The sequence below is a fragment of the Mercenaria mercenaria genome, chromosome 14, assembly GCF_021730395.1.
Source record: "Mercenaria mercenaria strain notata chromosome 14, MADL_Memer_1, whole genome shotgun sequence".
NCBI lineage: Eukaryota > Metazoa > Mollusca > Bivalvia > Venerida > Veneridae > Mercenaria > Mercenaria mercenaria.
In genome coordinates this window covers 52,676,938-52,698,449 of record NC_069374.1, presented here as the reverse complement: position 1 = coordinate 52,698,449, position 21,512 = coordinate 52,676,938, and the positions used below count along the sequence as shown (strand labels likewise).

Genomic DNA, 21,512 nt, shown 5'->3' with positions numbered 1-21,512 from the left:
TATTTACCGAGATAAATCCATTTTTATTAAAGGAGGTAATCATGCGTTAGTATATCAATGTAGAAAATACAGAGTACAAGCCTATACAACAATATATTAGTAAAGTATTCATATCGATAAATGTTCAATTAAAGAGTTATCTAATATGACTATTTCTTACCATGGAAGACAAATAACATTTCAAACAAATCTCATTAGAAGCTGCCAAGGTGTATTTTTTAGATAAAAAATAAAGGGAGGTAATTTGTCATAAATTCAGTCAATATGTATCTTCACTGATTGTCCATCTGTTGACATAAATGAAATTTCAGATCAGTATCTTTATTAGTTCCGGAGATACACCCATTTTAATTTGAAATAAAGGGAGGTAATTTGAAATAAAATCAGTCCATAGTTATCTACCCTGATTGTCTCAGTCCAACTAATGACAATAATGAAATTTCAAATAAGTCCTATAACTACTTACTGATATAAATCCATTTTGATTACAATCAGGGGAGGTAATCAGATATAAAATAACTCTGGAACCTACGATTGGATCTGACAGATTTGTCATGGAATCCAAGATTTATTGTTGTTGAAGATATTTTGGAAGTTTGTATCAAATCAAACCATAAATGAAGTCTATATGGCTGCAAAAGCCAAAATAGCAAATTTTGGACCTTTAAGGGGCCATAACTCTTGAACCCATGATGGAATCTGGCCAGTTCAAGAAAGGAACCAAGATCTTGTGGTGATACAAGGTGTGTACAAGTTTGGTTAAAATCAAATCATAAATGAAGCTGCTATTGTGCAGACAAGGTCAAAATAGCTAATTTTGGCCCTTTCAGGGGCCATTACTCTGGAACCCATTATTGGATCTGGCCAGTTCAAAAACGAAACTGATATCTTAGAGTGACACAAGTTTTGTGCAAGTTTGATTAAATTCAAATCATAAATGAAGCTGCTATTGTGCAGACAAGGTCGAAATAGCTAATTCTGGCCCTATCAGGGGCCATTACTCTGGAACCCATCATGGAATCTGGCCAGTTCAAAAAAGGAACCAACATCTTGTGATGATACAAGTTGTGTGCAAGTTTGGTTAAAATCAAATCATAAATGAAGCTGCTATTGTGCAGACAAGGTCAAAATAGCTAATTTTGGCCCTTTCAGGGGCCATAACTCTGGAACCCAGTAAGGGATCTGGCCAGTTTAAGAAAGGAACTGAGATCTTATCGTGACACAAGTTTTGTGCAAGTTTGATTAAATTCAAATCATAAGTAAAGTTGCTATTGTGCAGACAAGGTCAAAATAGCTAATTCTGGCCCTTTCAGGGGCCATAACTTTGAAACCCATCATGGGATCTGGCCAGTTCAAAAAGGAACCGAGATCTTATGGTGATACAAGTTGTGTGCAAGTTTGGTTAAAATAAAATCATAAATGAAACCACTATCGTGCAGACAAGAAAGAAATTGTTGATGCAGGGACTGACGACGGACGACGAAGTGACAGGTGAGCTAAAAAGTATATATGAACACATTTGAACAGGCTTAAAAAATTGATTGTTTCCAACTACATGGCCAAAATATACAGGTTAGTCAGCAAATAGATTTATTTAAGAGTTGTCTTGTTGTTGTTTTTTATATGGTAAGATTTTGAATACCGTAAGTGTATAAATACAATATTTCAAGAATGCAACCAAGAAGAGAAATAGCAGACTCGGTTTTACTGAGTCTGTACATGAGAAATAATGAAAAGAGCCCTACCATGAGAAAACCAACATAGTGGGTTTGCGACCAGCATGGATCCAGACCAGCCTGCACATCCACGCAGTCTGGTCAGGATCCATGCTGTTTGCTTTCAAAGCCTATTGGAATTAGAGAAACTGTTAGCAAACAGCATGGATCCTGACCAGACTGCACGGATGCGCAGGCTGGTCTGGATCCATGCTGGTCGCAAACCCACTATGTTGGTTTTCTCATGGCACGGCTCAAATGTGCAACACAGGTTTGGGTGACTCGGTAAGAACTTAAAACTAAAACTTTCAAAATGAGACTTAAGTCTGTCTAAAAAAACCCCAACTATTTCCAGTATCAGCAGTAATAATAAAAGTGTTGGTCAAGTAATTGGACACAAACAAACAGACAGTATTTTATTTCACACCTGAGTAAAATAATCTCATAGACGGAAAGTTTCTGTAGTCTGGAACGAAAGACCTAGTTTCTTTCCTACTTCCCTACATCTACCGCACTTCTTGTACAACCTTTCATCCTTATTCTGTCATGAAATATTCTATTAGGTTATCATAAACTTATTAAATTTGTTAACAGTAATTTACAGCGTAACATGAAAAGTAAAAATTTGTCGACACAGACATATTACTTTATACAGACAAAAAATGTGTACAAAACCAACAGATTTTATCACTTTTTCTAAACTTAACTTTCAACAATTTTAAGATAACAGTAGTGAAACCATATTACTGCAGGTTTTCATGTTTTTAACATTTTTTTTTCTCCTTTTTTAAAAACAATTTGATTAAGCAGATTCTGTATGATTGCTAGGACATCATCCTAAATTCTAGTTCCTTCATTGTTTGACTATTCTTCTATTATTCTGTTTAGTCAGTTAGGTAGAGATTCACAAAGTACTTGGACAACTGAACACAAATAGCCCTTGACAAAAGACAGTTGACTTCCGTGTTTAGTATTTGTCTTGAAATGGATTGCCACCTATCTCTTGCTCCAGTTCATTCACAATGTACGACACAACACTGGAATATGCCTGAAATATAAAGCCCACTAGTTTATTAACAATATACAACAACATACTGGAATGATGTATTATATAGCACTAGTTCATTTAAGATGTACAGCACCACACTGGAACAGGTTTAAAATATAAAGTGCTAGTTCAATCCCAATGTATAGAGATCAAACATAGGTCTTTTGAGCTCACCCTGTTAGAATTTGAGCGGCTGAAGTGATATGGTGGTAGCACTGTCTGACTACCACATCATGGATCGTGATTTAAATCACTGCCTCCAACAATATTACCTTACATTGGGATAAGAGTCCTTTGTATGTAGGGATAACGCATGTTTTTTCGTGTTATAACATCTGCAGATTCCTGAGGGATTGGTTGGTACCCGAGCCCGTTAGGGCGAGGGTACCAACGTATCCCGAGGGATTCTGCAAATGTTATAACACGAAATGAACATGCGCTAACGCTATTCTAGCATAAAACGCGTAAAAACTGATAAATGGATAAAATGTCTCTCAACGTCATTAATTTTCCACGAAATGTGCGGGAATGTCTGAGTTGTTTTTTACGTTGACGTCATTTCGTTTCGAATTATCCGTTTTGGGGCCGAATGACGTTTACGCTTTGCCACGGAACTTGCATATATAAAAAGGTGTTATAACACACACAAAGTGACAAGAACAGCAGTTTTATGCTAGAATGTGTGCTTTACACCTGACATGTTAAAGATCTAGAGAAGCTTATAAGAATTTGAGCACCTTCCGTAATCATGTCTTCTGGAAGAGTTATCAATTAATTAGACTTAAATAAAAGTAACACCCAGAATATATGCATACTTTTGGACTGTCTGAAACATTTGAATTCAAATGTATACCTTGGTCGAAGACGAAGCCATAAATCGGATGTACAATCCTGTGACAACAGCCTCATCAACTGTGTATTTCAATGGACTCACACTGCATACAAAGTCAGTATCATATCTTTCACCTAGTAGATGAATAAAACAACATAAAAATACACACTCAGTGAAACTATTTCTATAAAATCATCCCCTTTGGAAATACTTTGCTTGTTAATACAGTGTTAATACAGTGGAACATTGCACATTTGAGCACTGATGGCTCTAGCACTTGAGCAATCTGTGTGGTCCAGGCCATTTTTTTCATATATTTTCTCTGATTTGATAGCTGGAAAAACATACTATTTTGAGCATTTTGCAAATCCCCTTGAGACCTCAAGTGTTAGGTGTTTTGCTGTAGTTGGTATCTCAAAAAGGTAAGTTGTAGTGTTTGTAGATAAATAGGGAGGAGTCCTCACTTTTAAAAGCAGGTAACTGGTACTCAGTTTTGTCACATTTAAAAATAGCCTTTATTACATGTTTCCCTGTATAGATTTAGTACATACTGCCAGCAGGTTAAGTGCCATTTCATGTTAAAGAATTAGTCTGAAGGCTGCGATGATGCAATAACAAATTGTACCCTTCTGTAATTGCTACGCCTGTCTGTATAGGCAAGTCATTATCAAAGAACATGAACTTCGGTTAAATATTGGTAACATCCACAAAATTATAACTAAATGCTTCTTATAGGCAAATTTGTTATATTCAGCATCAAAAACTCAAAAAGAACAGTACTGTCTTGAAAATTCAGTTTCCTTTCAGAACGGCAATTGTCATCAATAACATTATCATCACATTCAACAGTAGTTATCATCATCATGTGCAGTCATTATCATCACCATCATCATCATATGCAGACAAGATAATATTCATGTGCAGTCACTGTTATCGTCATCATGTGTAGTTGCCATCATCATCATCATCATCATCATCATCATCATCATGTGTAGTAAACATGATCACAATCATTATCATCATCAGCACAAACATTATTATGGTAACTATAGAAACAACATACCTATAGATTGTTTCCTTCCAAGGGTACTGTTTAAATTTGAAGCAATGGATTTCATCTTGTTCCCTAGGATAATACAGGATCCTATAACCTGTAGTGAACAGGAATATTTACATAAATGACACATATAACATGTGATTTATTCACTTGTCCTTTAACAGGTATCAAATTCTTTCAAATACAATTCTAACACGATATGATTCATTTTCCTATTAAACAAAGAAGGCTGGAAACAGTGAATTATTAAACAACAATTCACTCTTATGACGTCACAACTATTACGTCATAGCGTCAAGCGGCGCGCTGGAAAAGAACCCGACTGAAAACGGGCAAATATTTAATGCATGCCGACAAGGGTGTACTTTAAAGTTCTTGAACGTGTTAGAATCGAACTAATTATCTCGTTCAGATGCGTAGCATTATATCACTCGGGCTCACTCGGGCTACGCCCTCGTGATATAATTCCTTCGCGTCTGAACTCCAAACAGTGATTTATTCAGCGACAAATCACCGATGAGATATATTATTTCTTAAATGACATAAAGTTTGTTGAGAAAAGCTGATGCTTCTACCGAAGTGCCACTTAGTGCATGATATACATGTACATCTGAACAGGCAGCAGAGACTTCATCCATCATTAAAACTTAAAAGTAGCTATATGATGTAAGCTTCAATGGAATGGCTTTAAAAACATGTGTCTTGTGTTATGTCTTGGTAAAAACTGACTTACATAAATCAACGTAACCCTACTGTTCTGTTTTAGTATCTTTTTGGTGTTTTTTTTATAAAGAGATTTTATACACTTTCTAGCTTTAATGGAAGCTGAAGACTCCAACTACTCATGTACAGAAATTATTTCAGACAAGGCCATATGAAGACCTGAGTAGAACTGCCCCTTCAAAAGACAACTGGCAGCTACTTAGAAAGGAACCTTAAAACCTGCAAAGGATTTTAACTCACAAAAGTAGTTCAAAGTAAGCGACTAGGCACTTGGTAACTGAGGTCCCCTTAACTCTACTAAACTAAAGTCAAGTATTTAATTTAGAATCATATAATACTCTTAAAGGTCCAATACTAAGGAAAGTGAACATTTTAATTTCTTTTAAAAAGCACAGAAACTATTTCATTTTATTGGAAAATGAAAGTTGGTATGTAGAAATTCGAAATAAATCGCAGTATATGAACAATTATTTTTCTATGAAGTATGAAGAAAGTTAAAAAGACCTGGGGGGTCATTCTGTCGATTCATTGAAATTTCAACATAATACACATACATTTCTTTGAGTTCCAAAGACCTTCTGTAAATTTTGACCTGCAAATCTTCATTATTTAGTGTCTTGCAGATGTCTATGCACTGGCTATGAAAAAAATTGTCAACTCACTTTCCCTTAGTAATGGACCTTTAATTTACATGCAAAAGTTATTTCCTGTCATTGTATTTTATGTTTGTATCTAAAGATTACCTGCATGGATTTCATCGCATTTTTGACAGAGACAGGTCCAGTGTCACACAGATGGTAGTTATCTCTATACACTAACTTGTCATCTATATACACATCTGTCTTGTTCTGGTAGCTGGTAAAACAAAAATAATAAACATACAGCGAATACTTCTTTGTTTTTGTGTTAGATCGAAATATCTTCCAGCAAGGCAACATCAAATACAGTGACATAGCAACAAGTAAACATGTAAGATCTGAAAGATACCTGATCATACTTGTAACACAAACACATTTTCTTCTTATTTCATGTTTTTCAATAAATTAATAAAAGTTTTAATATCTGATATTTTTCTCTGAAATGACCAGATTTATTAAAGACCCATATAAATTCTGTCAAAAATACAGCTTGTATTTCCCAAGTTAATATGAACAGGCAGAAAAAAAATCTGTATTGTACCTTTTGTATTGTTACAAGACTACTTTCATTTAATATGCATGACCTGACATTGCAATTATAGGGAGTGTAAGGACAGGAAATATTTTAAGTAATCTTGAGAATTCGCAGTAAGAAAACTTTAACCTATAACCTTTTAAGTAGCCAGAGTTCATCCAAAGCCACACGACCGCCTATCAACCAGTCCAGGTACACAAGATTGCCCTCACTGCTCATTCTGAACTCCTGTAAAAAACATGATAAATTGCTACCATCTGTTGACTTTTTGAAATGGCATGTACTTGAATGAAACATATAAATGTTAACTATTATTATATACTCATTTGATAACTTCGTTAAGTTTAAATGGAACCTTAAATATAGATATCTTTTCATACCGACATTCAAATTTCATATCGGATTTGTGACGTCAGTTTCATGTATGTTGTTGCCTTTAAAAATTCTTTCACGATGATATTTTCAGTTTCAATCAGGCTTAAAAGCAGCTCTGTAACATTTATATAATGATTTTAAGTGAAAATGCATATGTAATACAAGAGGACCATGATGGTCCTTAATCGCTCACCGGTCCCCACATGACCCAGTTTTAAACTGAGTATGACGTTGTTTTTCCTATTATTTGACATAGTGACCTAGTTTTTGAGCTCATGTGACCCAGTTTTGAATTTGACCTAGATATCATCAAGATAAAAATTTTGACCAATTTTCATGAAGATCCATTGAAAAATATTGCCTCTAGATATGTCACAAGGTTTTTCTTTATTTGACCTACTGACCTAGTTTTTGAAGGCATGAGACCAAGTTTTGATCTTGACCTAGATATCATCAAGGTGAACATTCTCACCAATTTTCATGAAGATCTCATGAAAAATATGGCCTCTAGAGAGGTCACAAGGTTTTCCTATTTTTATACCTACTGACGTAGATCCATTGAAAAATATGGCCTCTAGAGAGGTCAAAAGGTTTTCTATTTTTAGACCTATTAACCTAGTTTTTGACCGCAGTTTACCCAGTTTCAAACTGGACCTAGATATCATCAAGATGAACATTTAGACCAAATTTCATACAGACCCCATGAAAAATATCGCCTCTAGAGAGGTCATAAGCTTTTTTTAATTATTTGACTTACTGACCTAGTTTTTGATGGCAAGTGACCCAGTTTTGAATCTGACCTAGTTATGATCAAGTTAAACATTCTAACCAATTTTCATGAAGATCCATTCAAAAGTATGGCCTCTTGAGAGGTCACAAGGTTTTTCTATTTTTAGACTTACATATCTAGTTTTTGACCACAGTTGAGCCAGTTTCAAATTTGACCTAGATATCATCAAGATGAACATTCAGACCAAATTTCATACAGATCTCATAAAAAATATGGCCTCTAGAGAGGTCACAACATTTTTTTATTATTTGACTTACTGACCTAGTTTTTGATGGCAGGTGACCCAATTTCGAATCTGACCTAGATATCATCAAGGTAAACATTCTGACTAACTTTCATGAAGATCTGTTGAAAAGTATGGCCTCTAGAGAGGTCACAAGGTTTTACTTTTTTTAGATCTACTGACCTAGTTTTGACCGCACGTGACCCAGTTTCGAACTTGACCTAGATATCATCAAGATGAACATTCTGACCAACTTTCATAAAGATCCTAAGAAAAATGTTTGTTTTGTTTGTTTTGGGTTTAACGCCGTTTTTCAACAGTATCCTAAGAAAAATGTGTCGTCTAGAGTGGTCACAAGCAAAAGTTTACGGCCGGACTCACACACGCATGGACGACGGTCGCTGCGCGATCACAAAAGCTCACCTTGTCACTTTGTGACATGTGAGCTAAAAAAGATTATTAGATTTGCATCTAGAAATATGCACTAATTCTTTCACAGAATAATATGCAGCACATTCTAACGGCAACTTAAATTTGGAACATATATTTTCTGATTTTTTTTTACCATTGAATTAAGCATGATCTGCAGCCCAGAGTAATAGCATCATAGATTTTGTAATTAGCTGTTATCATATTTTGTTTTAGTAAGATGAATGTTGTAAAAACGGAAAATCTGAATACACGTTAAAGTCTGTAAATCAATTACTATCAAAAAAGGTATGTACATTGTATATCATTGTATATATGATAACATCCTTAAAACACTGTGCATGAACAAATACTTAACAAAATTCTGTTGGGCTAAACTGTTGCCATTGTTGAATATTTAAACAAAATTTAGCAGAACCAACAAAGAACTCATGATCTCCTGCACTCTGAGTGGGCACCCTATGGGCTGCCAATTCATATTATTTCCTTGAAATGCCAATCAAAGTAAAAACTAAATTTTTGTACCTGTGTCTGAGTGAAGTTTGAATTTTTATAGCAGACAACTGGATCAGAAAGAACACAGAGTAGTCCCCCTTGATCTACAGTTCCTTTAGTATACTGGTGTGTCTGTGAGCCATCTTCACAATGATATACCTGTAATTATAAATATTTGTTAATGCACTAGTTACTTCAAGCAGACATCAACTTTGAAATCTCAAACAAGTACCAACAAGTAAATTTAATAAAACAAGAGGGTCATGATGACCCTGGATCACTCACAAAAGTATTGAGCTACATGTTTCAAATGTCAAACTGATGATTTTTAGAAATTTTTTTGAAGATTTTCCTATTTACAATCAAGTAACCCCTGGGGCCGGGTCAATTTTACCCCGGGGGTCATGATTTAAACAAAGTTTGTAAAAGTCTACTAGGCAATGTTACATATCATATATCTAAGATCTAGGCCTTCTGGTTTATTTTCAGCAAATTTATGAAGATTTCTCTATGTACAATCAAGTAACCCCTGGGGCTGGGTCAATTTGACCCTGTGGGGGGTCAAGATTTGAAAATATTTTGTAGAGGTTTACTAGGCAATGTTACATGTCAAATATCTAAGCTCTAGGGCTTCAGGTTTTTGAGAAGAAGATTTTTTAAGATTTTCTTATTTAAAATCAAGTGACCCCTGGGGCGGGGTCAATTTTGACCCCAGGGTCATGATTTGAGCAAACTTGGTAGACGTCAACTAGGCAATGCTTCACACCAAATATCTAAGCTCTAGGCTTCTGGTTTTTGAGAAGAAGATTTTTTAAAAGTTTTTCCTTTCAGTTGCCATGGCAACCAGAGTACTGCACTGAATTCAAATCTTTGAAAAATTCTGAAAGGGGGGCACCCAAGGATCATTCCTGTGAAGTTTGGTGTGATTCTGCCCAGTGGTTTTCAAGAAGAAGAGTTTTTTACAAACTGCTGACGGATGACGCACCACGGATGATGGATGACAGACATCAAGTGGTCACAATAGCTCACCTTGTCACTTTGTGACAGGTAGGCTAAAAAGTGGATATCCAGACTTGAAATGAACTTTCCCTAACCCCATTAAATGACTTCATTAACTGTTCATTTTATTCAGACACATAATTATACTTACATTATATACTGTTTTAAATTTGAAAAGTTATCCTTTAAAGGTATCTACTTATTTTAAAAAAGAAATCAGTTGATAATTCCATCTACCCTTTCAGGTGATGTATAGCACTTTATAAAATTTAATTCTCTAACATATGCAAATGCTTGTATCTTATAAATTAGTCCCCTTAGTAGAGGTCAGACTGCAGGGACTCCTATGAATTAGTGTCTATCACATAAAATGGTATCCAAAAATGTATAGGTTTATAAACTTTTGAAATGTTCTTAAAAGATTTAATAATAACCTTTAAAACTAGAAAATGCTTTTGTAAAAAAGCGCATGTCTCCCCCAATGCAAAGTCCTATAGGCAAGAAGTTAATAGGGGTCAGGAGCGAAAGTCAAAGAGACACTGATGGTTGGCTGCAATAGGGATCATCTACTTGGCATGTCCAGTCATCCCGCTAAATTTCAACACTCTTGGCCTAGTGGTTCTCAAGTCACTGTTCAGGCTCCTGTGACCTTGACCTTTGATCAAGTGACCTCAAAATAAGTAGGGGTCATCTACTCTGCATGTCCAATCATCCTATTAAGTTTCAACATTGTAGGTCAAGTGGTTCTCAAGTTATTGATATGAACTGGTTATCAATGTTCAGGCCTCTGTGACCTTGACCTTTAACGGAGTGACCCCAAAAACATTAGGGGTCATCTACTCTGCATGTTCAATCATCCTATGAAGTTTCAACATTCTGGGTCAAGTGGTTCTCAAGTTATTGATATGAACTGGTTATCAATGTTCAGGCCTCTGTGACCTTGACCTTTAACGGAGTGACCCCAAAAACATTAGGGGTCATCTACTCTGCATGAACAATCATCCTATTAAGTTTCAACATTCTGGGTCAAGAGGTTCTCAAGTTATTGATTGGAAATGGTTTTCCATGTTCAGGCCCCTGTGGCCTTGACCTTTAACAGAGTCACCCTAAAATCGTTAGGGGTCATCTACTCTGCATGACCAATCATCCTATGAAGTTTCATCATTCTGGGTCAAGTGGTTCTCAAGTTACTGACCGGAAATGGTTTTCCATGTTCAGGCCCCTGTGGCCTTGACCTTTAACAGAGTCACCCCAAAATTGTTAGGGGTCATCTACTCTGCATGAGCAATCATCCTATGAAGTTTCAACATTCTTGGTCAAGTGGTTCTCAAGTTACTGACCGGAAATGGTTTTCAATGTTCAGGCCCCTGTGACCTTGACCTTTAATGGAGTGACCCCAAAATCAATAGGGGTCATCTACTTTGCATGTACAATCATCCTATGAAGTTTCAACATTCTGGGTTAAGTGGTTCTCTAGTTATTGATCGGAAATGATTTTCCATGTTCAGGCCCCTGTGACCTTGACCTTTGATGGAGTGACCCCAAAATCAATAGGGGTCATCTACTCTTCATTATCAATCATCCTATGAAGTTTCAACATTCTGGGTCAAGTGGTTCTCTAGTTATTGATCGGAAATGGTTTTCAATGTTCAGGCCCCTGTGACCTTGACCTTTGACGGAGTGACCCCAAAATCAATAGGGGTCATCTACTCTTCATGACCAATCATCCTATGAAGTTTCAACATTCTGGGTCAAGTGGTTCTCTAGTTATTGATCGGAAATGGTTTTCAATTTTCAGGCCCCTGTGACCTTGACCTTTGACGGAGTGACCCCAAAATCAATAGGGGTCGTCTACTACAGCAGCCCTACAACCCTATGAAGTTTGAAGGTTCTAGGTCAAATGGTTCTCCAGTTATTGCTCGGAAATGAAGTGTGACGTACGGACGGACGGACGGACGGAAGGACGGACGGACAGACGGACGGACAGGGCAAAAACAATATGTCTCCTGGGGGAGACATAATAAAATTTCATAAATAACTATACAGCACCTTAATAATCTATGAGTGGTATACCTTTGTAGATTCTTGGCCTGTTACTAGGCCAGCACAGTCTTTCTTCACATGGAAAGTCATCTGGATCTCATCTCCACCAACAAGTCCACCTCCAAATGTAATGGGATATATCCAACTACAGTTGTTGTTGCTTGCATGGGAAGGAACCATCAATTTGAGCTAGGGAGAAACAATCAAATTAAAGGTCTTGCTATGCACTGAATTCCAGAAAAGGACAGAATAAAGGGGCTACACTTTCAGATAGTTCAATGCCTCTAAAAACTTACCATTTTCAAACAACTGTCACATATCTTCATTTTGATGCATTCACAATAATGTCCCAGTGTTAAAATTTCACATAACTAGGTGCAATGTAGTTTTCAACAATTGTCTATTTTTATTTCTTTTCAAAATGGCATTCATCTTTAAAGGGGGACAACTTTTTCAGGAACAATACTGCAGAACATGTAATGGTCAAGTAGATCGTTGGTTAATATAATCATTGTTCATTTATCAAATATTTATATATTTTGATGATACACTCCTAAAAAGTCTTAACCCTTATCATGCTGGACAAGACTGATTCTGCCTTTGTGACCAGTGTAGATCATATTCAGCCTGCACATCTGTGCAGTGACAGTCTGATCAAGATCTGCACTGATCGCTATTCAGTCAGTATCTTTTTGGTAAGAACCCCTTTTAACAGTTAATGGTACTGTCTAAATTGAAAGATGAACAAGTTCATTATAGAAATTGACCATGGTAAGGGTTAAATTATTCTGAAATATCTCAACACTTACCGGATATGTATTTTTCAGTGTAGTAATAGAAGATTTTGCGTAGTCATTTTCAGTTGGACCGTCATCTTTCTCAGCAAATGTTTCAAGAACTATACTTCCCACACCAGCTACTTTCTTCATTTCCCTCATATCTCTGGATGTATGTGTGCTGCCATCATCACATCTGCATGTCTTTGTCATGTCCTACAGATATATATTATATTTAGGTTAGAAATTTATTAAACCAGCTTAACACATCAGCTTCAAATCAAACATTACAACAGATGTTAAATAGAGGATATTACATGAGTGTCTTTTCATATTGAATTTATTAAACGAGTTGAATAAAATAATAAAATTTGAGGCTCTGCCGAGCATTTTATCAATTTTATTCAACGAGTTTAATAAATTCAATGTGGGAAGTCACAAATGTAATATTCTTTTTATCACATGTTAGTTTTTTTTGTGAAATATCAAAAATTCTACATTCCTTTACTATATAAACAAGTCAATTTCACCAACGTCTCCTATACTAAAAACGACGTCAACGTCAAAGCTTTATTACACTAGTGTATTATCGTTTTTATTTCATGGCTTTATTACACTCCAGCGACGTCAAACGTGATAAAATATTTTATTACATACTTATTTTTATCTCAATTATGTTGTTCTGAAACTTAAAATATCAATATTTTAATACATATAAATGTGTACTCTTCAAATCAAGTGAATGTTGTCACAAAGTTCATTTTTACTCTGACATAACAACAAGAAGTATTACGTTCTATTGATGTAAAGGATTATATGTTCTATTGATGTAAAAGGATTATATGTTCTATTGATGTAAAGGATTATATGTTCTATTGATGTAAAGGATTATATGTTCTATTGATGTAAAGGATTATATGTTCTATTGATGTAAAGGATTATATGTTCTATTGATGTAAAAGGATGATATGTTCTATTGATGTAAAGGATTATATGTTCTATTGATGTATAGGATTATATGTTCTATTGATGTATAGGATTATATGTTCTATTGATGTAAAGGATTATATGTTCTAGTGATGTATAGGATTATATGTTCTATTGATGTTAAGGATTATATGTTCTATTGATGTATAGGATTAAATGTTCTACTGATGTAAAGGATTACCTATATGTTCTATTGATGTAAAGGATTATATGTTCTATTGATGTATAGGATTATATGTTCTATTGATGTATAGGATTATATGTTCTATTGATGTAAAGGATTATATGTTCTAGTGATGTATAGGATTATATGTTCTATTGATGTATAGGATTATATGTTCTACTGATGTAAAGGATTACCTATATGTTCTACTGATGTAAAGGATTATATGATCTATTGTTGTATAGGATTATATGTTCTATTGATGTAAAGGATTATATGTTCTATTGATGTAAAAGGATTATATGTTCTATTGATGTAAAGGATTATATATTCTATTGATGTAAAAGGATTATATGTTCTATTGATGTAAAGGATTATATGTTCTATTAGTGTAAAGGATTATATGTTCTATTGATATATAGGATTATGAGCACTTATTATTTTAAAGATGAATACTGCAGAACTTGTGCATCTCAATACAAATCTTATAACCCATCATATTCACTTTTCACAGGCGAAGGAGCAAGGGGTTTTGGGGTTGTAACAAGGGGATGCCCTGCGGAGCAACATTGGTCTGACATGGTGTCAACATCCAACTAGCCCTATACTTTCAAAAGCTGGGTGTCAACATTGGGCTGGCCCCATAACTTCAACAGTTGGGGATCAATATTGGGCTGACCCCACAAACTTGAGTTTGTGGGTCAACATTAGGCTGGCCCCATAACTTGAGCCGGGGGTCAACATCAGGCTGGCCCCATAACTTGAATTGGGGGACATCATCAGGCTGGCCCAATTCATTACATTCTTTCTCATCTCAACTGTGAATGATAACGAAAACATTATTGGAAAAGTTGATTATGTTTTTAATGGTAATTCAGGGTTTACTTCATGGTAAATCCTAGTCATCAATATGATTCAAAAGTAGTACAACTATTTTGTCAAGGATAATGGTTTCACTACCCGATTCCCCTAATTTCTCAATAATAACATGAACATGATATTGTTACAAATACCTTGCACGAGTAGTACAAAATCAACGGAAAGAGGAAAATTTACAAAGTAACTGTCTACTGTAAAAGACATATTTTTGCTGGGGAAAAATTTTCGCAAATTTGAAATTTAGAGTATGTTCGCGAGGTCTAATATTCGTGAAATTGTACAAATGGTATCATTACTTGAATTTGAGTTATACCAATGGTAAATATTTATGAGAGAATTAATTTTCACAAGATGTAGGGCCTCGTGAATATAGTGAAAATTTAACCCTGGCAAAAATTTCTTCTTTTACAGTATTGATTGTACAATTTTAAATCTTTTGAAAGTTGTAAGTTGAAAGGTTCAGAAATAAAAAAGTTCTTACAGTGCAAAACTACCTGCTTTTATGAACTATGTTGTTTGTTTACACTATTTTGTTTGAAACTTTTTAAATTTTATTAAAAGAGAAAACTTTATTGAATTGAGATATAAAAATATCCAGCAAACATAACAAAAATCATCCTACCCAAATATGCATCATCTGAACATGCTACTGGGCTTCAAAACTACAAATAAAGTAAGTAAAAGCTTACCCAATCCATTTTCTGTTGTTGCGTGATGTAAGCCAAAAGTTACTATATCAATGCATTTGTTTGTTTTTCAAGTGCAATATTGAACAAAAAAATGTTCAGACAAAGACAGAAAAAAAGAATTGGTTTTGAGCAGCCGAAATAAGCAAAGTGAGACTGCGACTGTAAGAAGATGAGTCTTTGTTGATTCTTACCCTGCTAAATTTTTATAATGAACTTGTCCATCTTCCAATTTAGACAGCACCATTACTATTATATCAAAAAGGAGTGCTTACCAAAAAGATACAGACTGAATAGCAAACAGTGCAGATCATGATCAGACTGCACAGATCATTTAGAGACACCAGAGATATGTCCATACATTTTTGTACATGGAACCTTAAATGATACACAGACTGCAATTCCAAGAAAATTGGTGTGTGGTCCCCAGTTAATATAATGAATGTGTTTGCTCTAAATGAGAAAACAATGGGCAGAACTAAACAAACTGGAATTTGGACAGAGGATCTAAGGTTATGGTCCCTATGGAGCTTGCATATCACAGAATCTGCCAAAAGAAAAAATTTAAATGCAGGCACCATATCCAAGACGTGATAAAACACTACCCAAAATTATCAAAGCAGCAGTATAGGAACCACCAAATCCAAAATGTTCGAGCTGAAAAATTAATCAGTACCACTAACACAACAGAGATGTTGACCTGAACAATCTGAGAAGAACTATAAGCGAAATTTCAAGTATCCCCACACAACCTATTTTCGACCACAACCTATTTTCGACTGCCTAGGACTTTGTATGATAAAAATCTTTACAAGCCAAATTTATCAGTTGTAATTGTTTCACTGTTTACAGCAGAGACAGAACATGCTAGGAACCTTATCTCCTTCAGTTTTGGTATTTGGAAAATTATATAAATTCCATTTATGTAGCAGTACTATGTTTTCATGAGGTTTTTCTTATTACTAAAAAAACTGCATCTTTCCTTGTATACTACCTATTCTTGCTTAAGCCAATATCAACATTTAGATATCTTTTGCACTAAATGTTTATTGCTTAACACATGCTTACTGCCAGAATTGTGAAGCATTCTATCATTAAATTATTTTGACAATGCAATCATGATGCCTGTCCTTGCAACAGTTTTCTTCATTTTCTAAGCAATTTGAAATATTCGAAGTGTCAAAAACTTAGCAATTATATAATACATTGTCATCTGTGACAGCTATCAATGCAGCAGATGTGACACCCTGGTTCTCTGGAGTAATTGAGCACATGATATAGTTCTTTAGATAATGCACTAAATTTTGGCTGCCATTTACCTTACCCTACCCCCTGTAATTTAGGTGCCAATTTAGGCGGATTATAGTCAAAACGTACCCAAACCAAAATGTACCCAAAAATAAAAAGTCAAAATGTACCCACAAAAAGTCAAAATGTACCCAGAAATGTGACAGAAGTCAAAATGTACCCCTATAAAAATGATCATTTATTTTGATTTAATTATCAAAGTAATGCATTTTAATGGAAAATAGCATGTATATAACTGAATTTTCTTTCATTCATTGTTAATTAACAGGTAATTATTAGGCCTATCAAACATGCTACCTACTTTCCAAGGTGTCAATAACATTGAGATAAGCCAATAATTGAGATAAGCTAATTACTGAACCTTTCATCTTTTACATTTTAATCAAACTGTTTATCCTTTGATCTGGAAGTGTGAAAAAGATAGTTTTTGATCTTTCTTTATTACCCTTACGAAATGGTCAAAAAGCTGCGAACATGCCGCGAACATGCTGCGAACATGCCGCGAACATACCATATTCGCAGGAAGTATTCGCGGGATATTCGCTGCTACCGCGATCATGCCGCGATTGGTTTGATACTAGTTTGCGGGATATTCGCAGGAAGACCAGTGATCGCGGCATGTTCGCGAGAAGAACTCAGAAGATTATAATCTTTTGGTAAACTGTTACTGAAGAACTTTTATAAGAGCAGGTAATTGTAGATCAATTAATTTGTAACATTATCTGTAAGGTCACAGTATGAGTCTGATAAGTTAATTACAACCAGATATTCTGGACATGTTTTAGAAGGAAATCTGTGTCCATTACAGACAGTTTTCATAAGTGATTCTTAGAGGCTGATAGGAATATAATTATTATACTTTTTTGTGGTAAGTCAGAAAATTTATGTTTAATATCTATACTCATATATCTCAGTAAACATAAGGAATTTTTTAAATGAAATAGGTATGCTTAACCTTTTGCAGAGCTGTATCAGATTATCTAAAAAGAAATATAAAACTAGCTTTCTAAGCTTCATAAGTCTGATAATTAACCTTTAGCCTGCTAAATTCCTAAAATGGACTGGTCCATCATTCAGTTTGGGCAGTACCATTTAGTATTTGAAGGGGTGTTCAATGAAAATTTACCGACTGAATAGCGAACAGTGCAGACCATGATTAGCCTGCACGGATGTGCAGCCTAATCTTGGTCTGCACTGGTCGCAAAGGCAGAATAACTCGCCGTCAGCAGGCTAAAGGTTAATATGTAAAACTATGACACATTTGTAGTGATTCATATATAACTTAAAAGCAGTGTGAAGGAAAACATTGGGATGAAATGAATACATGCACTCTGACACTGTTATTGAAATGACAAGTAACAGTTAAAATTCAAACACATTTTATCATTAAAACTTTGTTTAAAATGCTCCAAATATGATATGAAAAAGTTCAGACATTGACAATTTGAATTTGTTACAACCTCAGTGTTCAAGTTTATTCAATAAATTTATATCCCTGATTCCTCTACTAATTTATTTGTTTTTGCACTTTTTCTGTACATGCAATTTCTGTAGAGATGGTTTTCAGCTAGTTCTCGGGATGTTCACAGCAACTAGTTCACGGGATGTTCACAGCAACTAGTTCGCGGGATGATCGCAGCAATTTGTTCACGGGAAGTTCACAGCTACTTGTTCGCGGGAAATTCGCGGCAGCTTGTTCGCGGCAAAACTAATTTGCATGTGAAAAGTGAACACCAACGAACATCCCGCGAACAATTATACCAATTGTATCAAAAGTGTTCGCGGCATGTTCGCCAGATATTCGCGGCATGATCGCAGCAAGTGTTCGCGGCAAACTATAATATTTCCGTAAGGGTAAAACAGAAGTTTGAAATTTTTCATCTATTATAACTTAATTACTAACTAATAAAACACTAAGCATATAATTGCTTGGAAATTTCTTTTGTTATTTCTAATTAAAGCATTATTTTTTGTGCCTTTTTTTATTTTATTTTTTTTCACATTTTCACAGTTTGATTGCAATTTTAATAAGTAATGTTTTAATCCAGTATATAAGATGCCCTGTTTCTTTCCTTTTCACTTGTAATCATGAGTTCAAACGTGCTTTGTTTACACTGCTCGTGTCTTGTTGCAAATCATCATCAAGCAATTGATTGTGATTCTTGCGGAGGATGGCAACATCGTGCTTGTAACACTGGTAAGTTTTTCTGGGTTTTTTTTCTGATATATTCCGTTGAGAAAACAAGTGTTGTTGTTAAATCATATATCCAGTAAGTAATTTCATTAGATTTATACCAATTCTTAAAAAAAATGCCATATTTCTTTTGATACATTCGTCAATTTATAATTAATTCAATTTATTTTAATTAAATGACTCATATTTTTTAACGTTTGGGTTCATTAGCCTCATTTGTTGTTTTGGGTTTAACGCCGTTGTTCACTCTGAGTACAGGAAATCATTATTTATTGTATTAGAAGGACTTTACATTTAACATTTTAGGTATATCCAGGTACATGTATGCCAAGATGCGCCGTGGCGAAGTGACCAGAGATTTCATTTGTGAAAAATGCGCGCACAATCAGGTAATTTTTTAATGATAACTTTATTCATATGTTGTTTCCTGATAATTATAATTATTGCGTGTAAAACATTCAGGAATAAATAAGCAAGTATAGGACATAGTGTAAAACTTTGTCAAGACTGACTTGCAATATACAAGGTACATTTGTATCGTATAATAACAATTTAATGGTATAACATGCAAAAATGGGGAAGTTAATGAAACCATACAAACATTATTTTTAATTTAAACGGCTACTCATGTATTTTAGCCTTATGCATTCCCAATTAAAAAGTCTGAAAATGAGAAATCTTCCTTAACGTACTGAGTTTATCATTGGTAATATCATTATGCTTTTTGTTAATTAATGTTTTGTTGCAGACACCCATGGACACATCTGATACCAGTGTTGGTGACATGCTCCTACAAATACCGCCTATGGAAGATTCTACTCAGTCCTTAGATGGCCTAACAGCCGATACACACTCTATGAGAACAGAACCTGAGACTGAAGATGACTTGTTTAATGTGATGGCTCCCTTCACCAGAGCACAGGAGTTAGAAGAAAGTGCTTTGGCAGAGCCTAATCCAACTTCGTCCTTAGAAATAGTGCATCTCTAATATTATTTTTTTTGTAAATATGTATAAAATGTTTGAATAGTGAATAGTTTGATAAGACAATTATGGAGCAACTAGTGTTTAGTTTCAGTGATGAAATAGTGCATCCAGTACCTGCAGCTCTAATCATCAAGTTATTAAGAGTTTTTACAGATATATATATAGGATTCTGATAAGATAGCTGCAGATGCATATTTATAAAGATTTTTTAACAATAGTAAATAAAGTAGGAAATTTACAAACTCGGACATTAAAGAAAGTCACTTTGATAATTAAATTAGGTGTCAATCACTCCATTGACAGTCTAATAAAGACAGGAGTAAAAAATTTCACAACAGGTGTGAAACAACTGTGCTGTAGGTGCGAAAAGTAATCAATTATTGTGCTAATCTAGTTTTATTATATCTACTTCTCTAACATTCAATCTACAACTTACATATATTTAAAATATTACAATAATACATAGCTGAATTTATGGGTATTTAAATACTAAATGCCAAAGTAATTGGGTACATTTTGACTTTTTTGGGTACATTTTGACTTAGCCAAGTGGGTACATTTTGACTTTTTTGGGTACATTTTGACTTGACCAAGTGGGTACATTTTGGTTTGGGTACGTTTTGACCTGCACCCATTTAGGCAAGTGTACCTACAGTATATTGATCTGCCGAGTTGGTTTTGGTTTTTGTTGCCAGACTTGAATTTTTGGGTGTTCTATGTTTGCCATGTTGTAATGAAACTACAGTAAAAGTTAAGTGCTGTTTCATGTTGCTGGAACGAAAATACCACCTGTGGTCGAATTTAGGTTGTAAATTTTCAGCATGACTTCCAACTGGTGGCTTTCAAAACCATCATGCCAGGGATTTGATCGGTAAGAAACTTGAAACTTAAATGGTATGCTTTTATAGCACTTATGCTGATTAAAAGTGTTAGACAATAAACCAAAGATTTGGACTTGCATTTGTACAAAACTGCACAGAAAACTTGTTAAGTGGTTGAAAACTGGTTGTGCCGGGATACTTTCCAAATGCAGAAACATAAATATTTTCATCATTTTGTTACATGAATGTTGACTTATGGTACTCAGTTTGTATAATCATGATATGTACCATATTGCTGCACCTGTACCATGATATATATTGTATCGGGAGACAAAATATAAGAAATAAATTTTATTTAAAGTTGGTGTTAATATACAGTTACAGACTAGCGCATGGTTACACCCGTAATTAGGCTAGAATATATCTCGTAACAAATGACAGTCTGAATGAAATATGTAACCTTAGTCTTTCTAAGCAGTCAATGAGGTATGTAAGGAGGACTGAATGATGAGACCATTTTTATATGTCCTTTAGTGGCTTTACATTTATAATGTAGGATGAAAATTCAGCGGTAAAATATAATTCAACACCGTACAATTATCAATTCTAAAATATTATACTAAAGAATCAAACATTACATAAAATAACTAGCCTGTTTCAACAAAAATATATAATTTAATCAACAGATTACCAAGAACGTGCAAATCACTGTAACATTTATCGAGAAATGGTGTAAACAATTTGTTGACTTTTTCCCGGAAGTTTACATCTGCTAACAGGTGCGACGATAAAATTTGACCTATGATTTGCG

General features: G+C 34.7%; 2 protein-coding genes across 2 annotated transcripts; one reads left to right on the top strand and one right to left on the bottom strand.

Annotated features, from left to right (window-relative positions):
- Nucleotides 1–2,118: 2,118 nt before the first annotated feature.
- LOC123527590 (uncharacterized) lies at nt 2,119–21,500 on the bottom strand. The gene is made up of 9 exons (XM_053523506.1): nt 21,393–21,500; nt 12,712–12,894; nt 11,933–12,091; nt 8,891–9,019; nt 6,685–6,776; nt 6,119–6,230; nt 4,659–4,746; nt 3,617–3,729; nt 2,119–2,763 (listed from the first exon to the last, which is right to left on the bottom strand). The coding sequence occupies exons 2-9, from the start codon at nt 12,889–12,891 to the stop codon at nt 2,683–2,685; spliced, it is 954 nt and encodes a 317-aa protein (XP_053379481.1). The 5' UTR covers nt 12,892–12,894; nt 21,393–21,500; the 3' UTR covers nt 2,119–2,682.
- LOC128548500 (uncharacterized) lies at nt 19,096–20,475 on the top strand. Its single transcript, XM_053523507.1, has 2 exons — nt 19,096–19,284; nt 19,644–20,475. The coding sequence occupies exons 1-2, from the start codon at nt 19,216–19,218 to the stop codon at nt 19,881–19,883; spliced, it is 309 nt and encodes a 102-aa protein (XP_053379482.1). The 5' UTR covers nt 19,096–19,215; the 3' UTR covers nt 19,884–20,475.
- Nucleotides 21,501–21,512: the final 12 nt, after the last annotated feature.

Bases quoted from the DNA above. Each gene is read 5' to 3' on its own strand.
- LOC123527590 (XM_053523506.1), bottom strand. From the start codon at position 12,891: ATGACAAAGACATGCAGATGTGATGATGGCAGCACACATACATCCAGA. The intron at 3,730-4,658 runs GTATGTTGTTTC...TTCATCTACTAG, and splicing joins TGGAAGGAAACAATCTATAG to GTGAAAGATATGATACTGAC. The intron at 2,764-3,616 runs GTATACATTTGA...TTTATATTTCAG, and splicing joins TGGCTTCGTCTTCGACCAAG to GCATATTCCAGTGTTGTGTC.
- LOC128548500 (XM_053523507.1), top strand. From the start codon at position 19,216: ATGTATGCCAAGATGCGCCGTGGCGAAGTGACCAGAGATTTCATTTGT. The intron at 19,285-19,643 runs GTAATTTTTTAA...GTTTTGTTGCAG, and splicing joins AAAAATGCGCGCACAATCAG to ACACCCATGGACACATCTGA.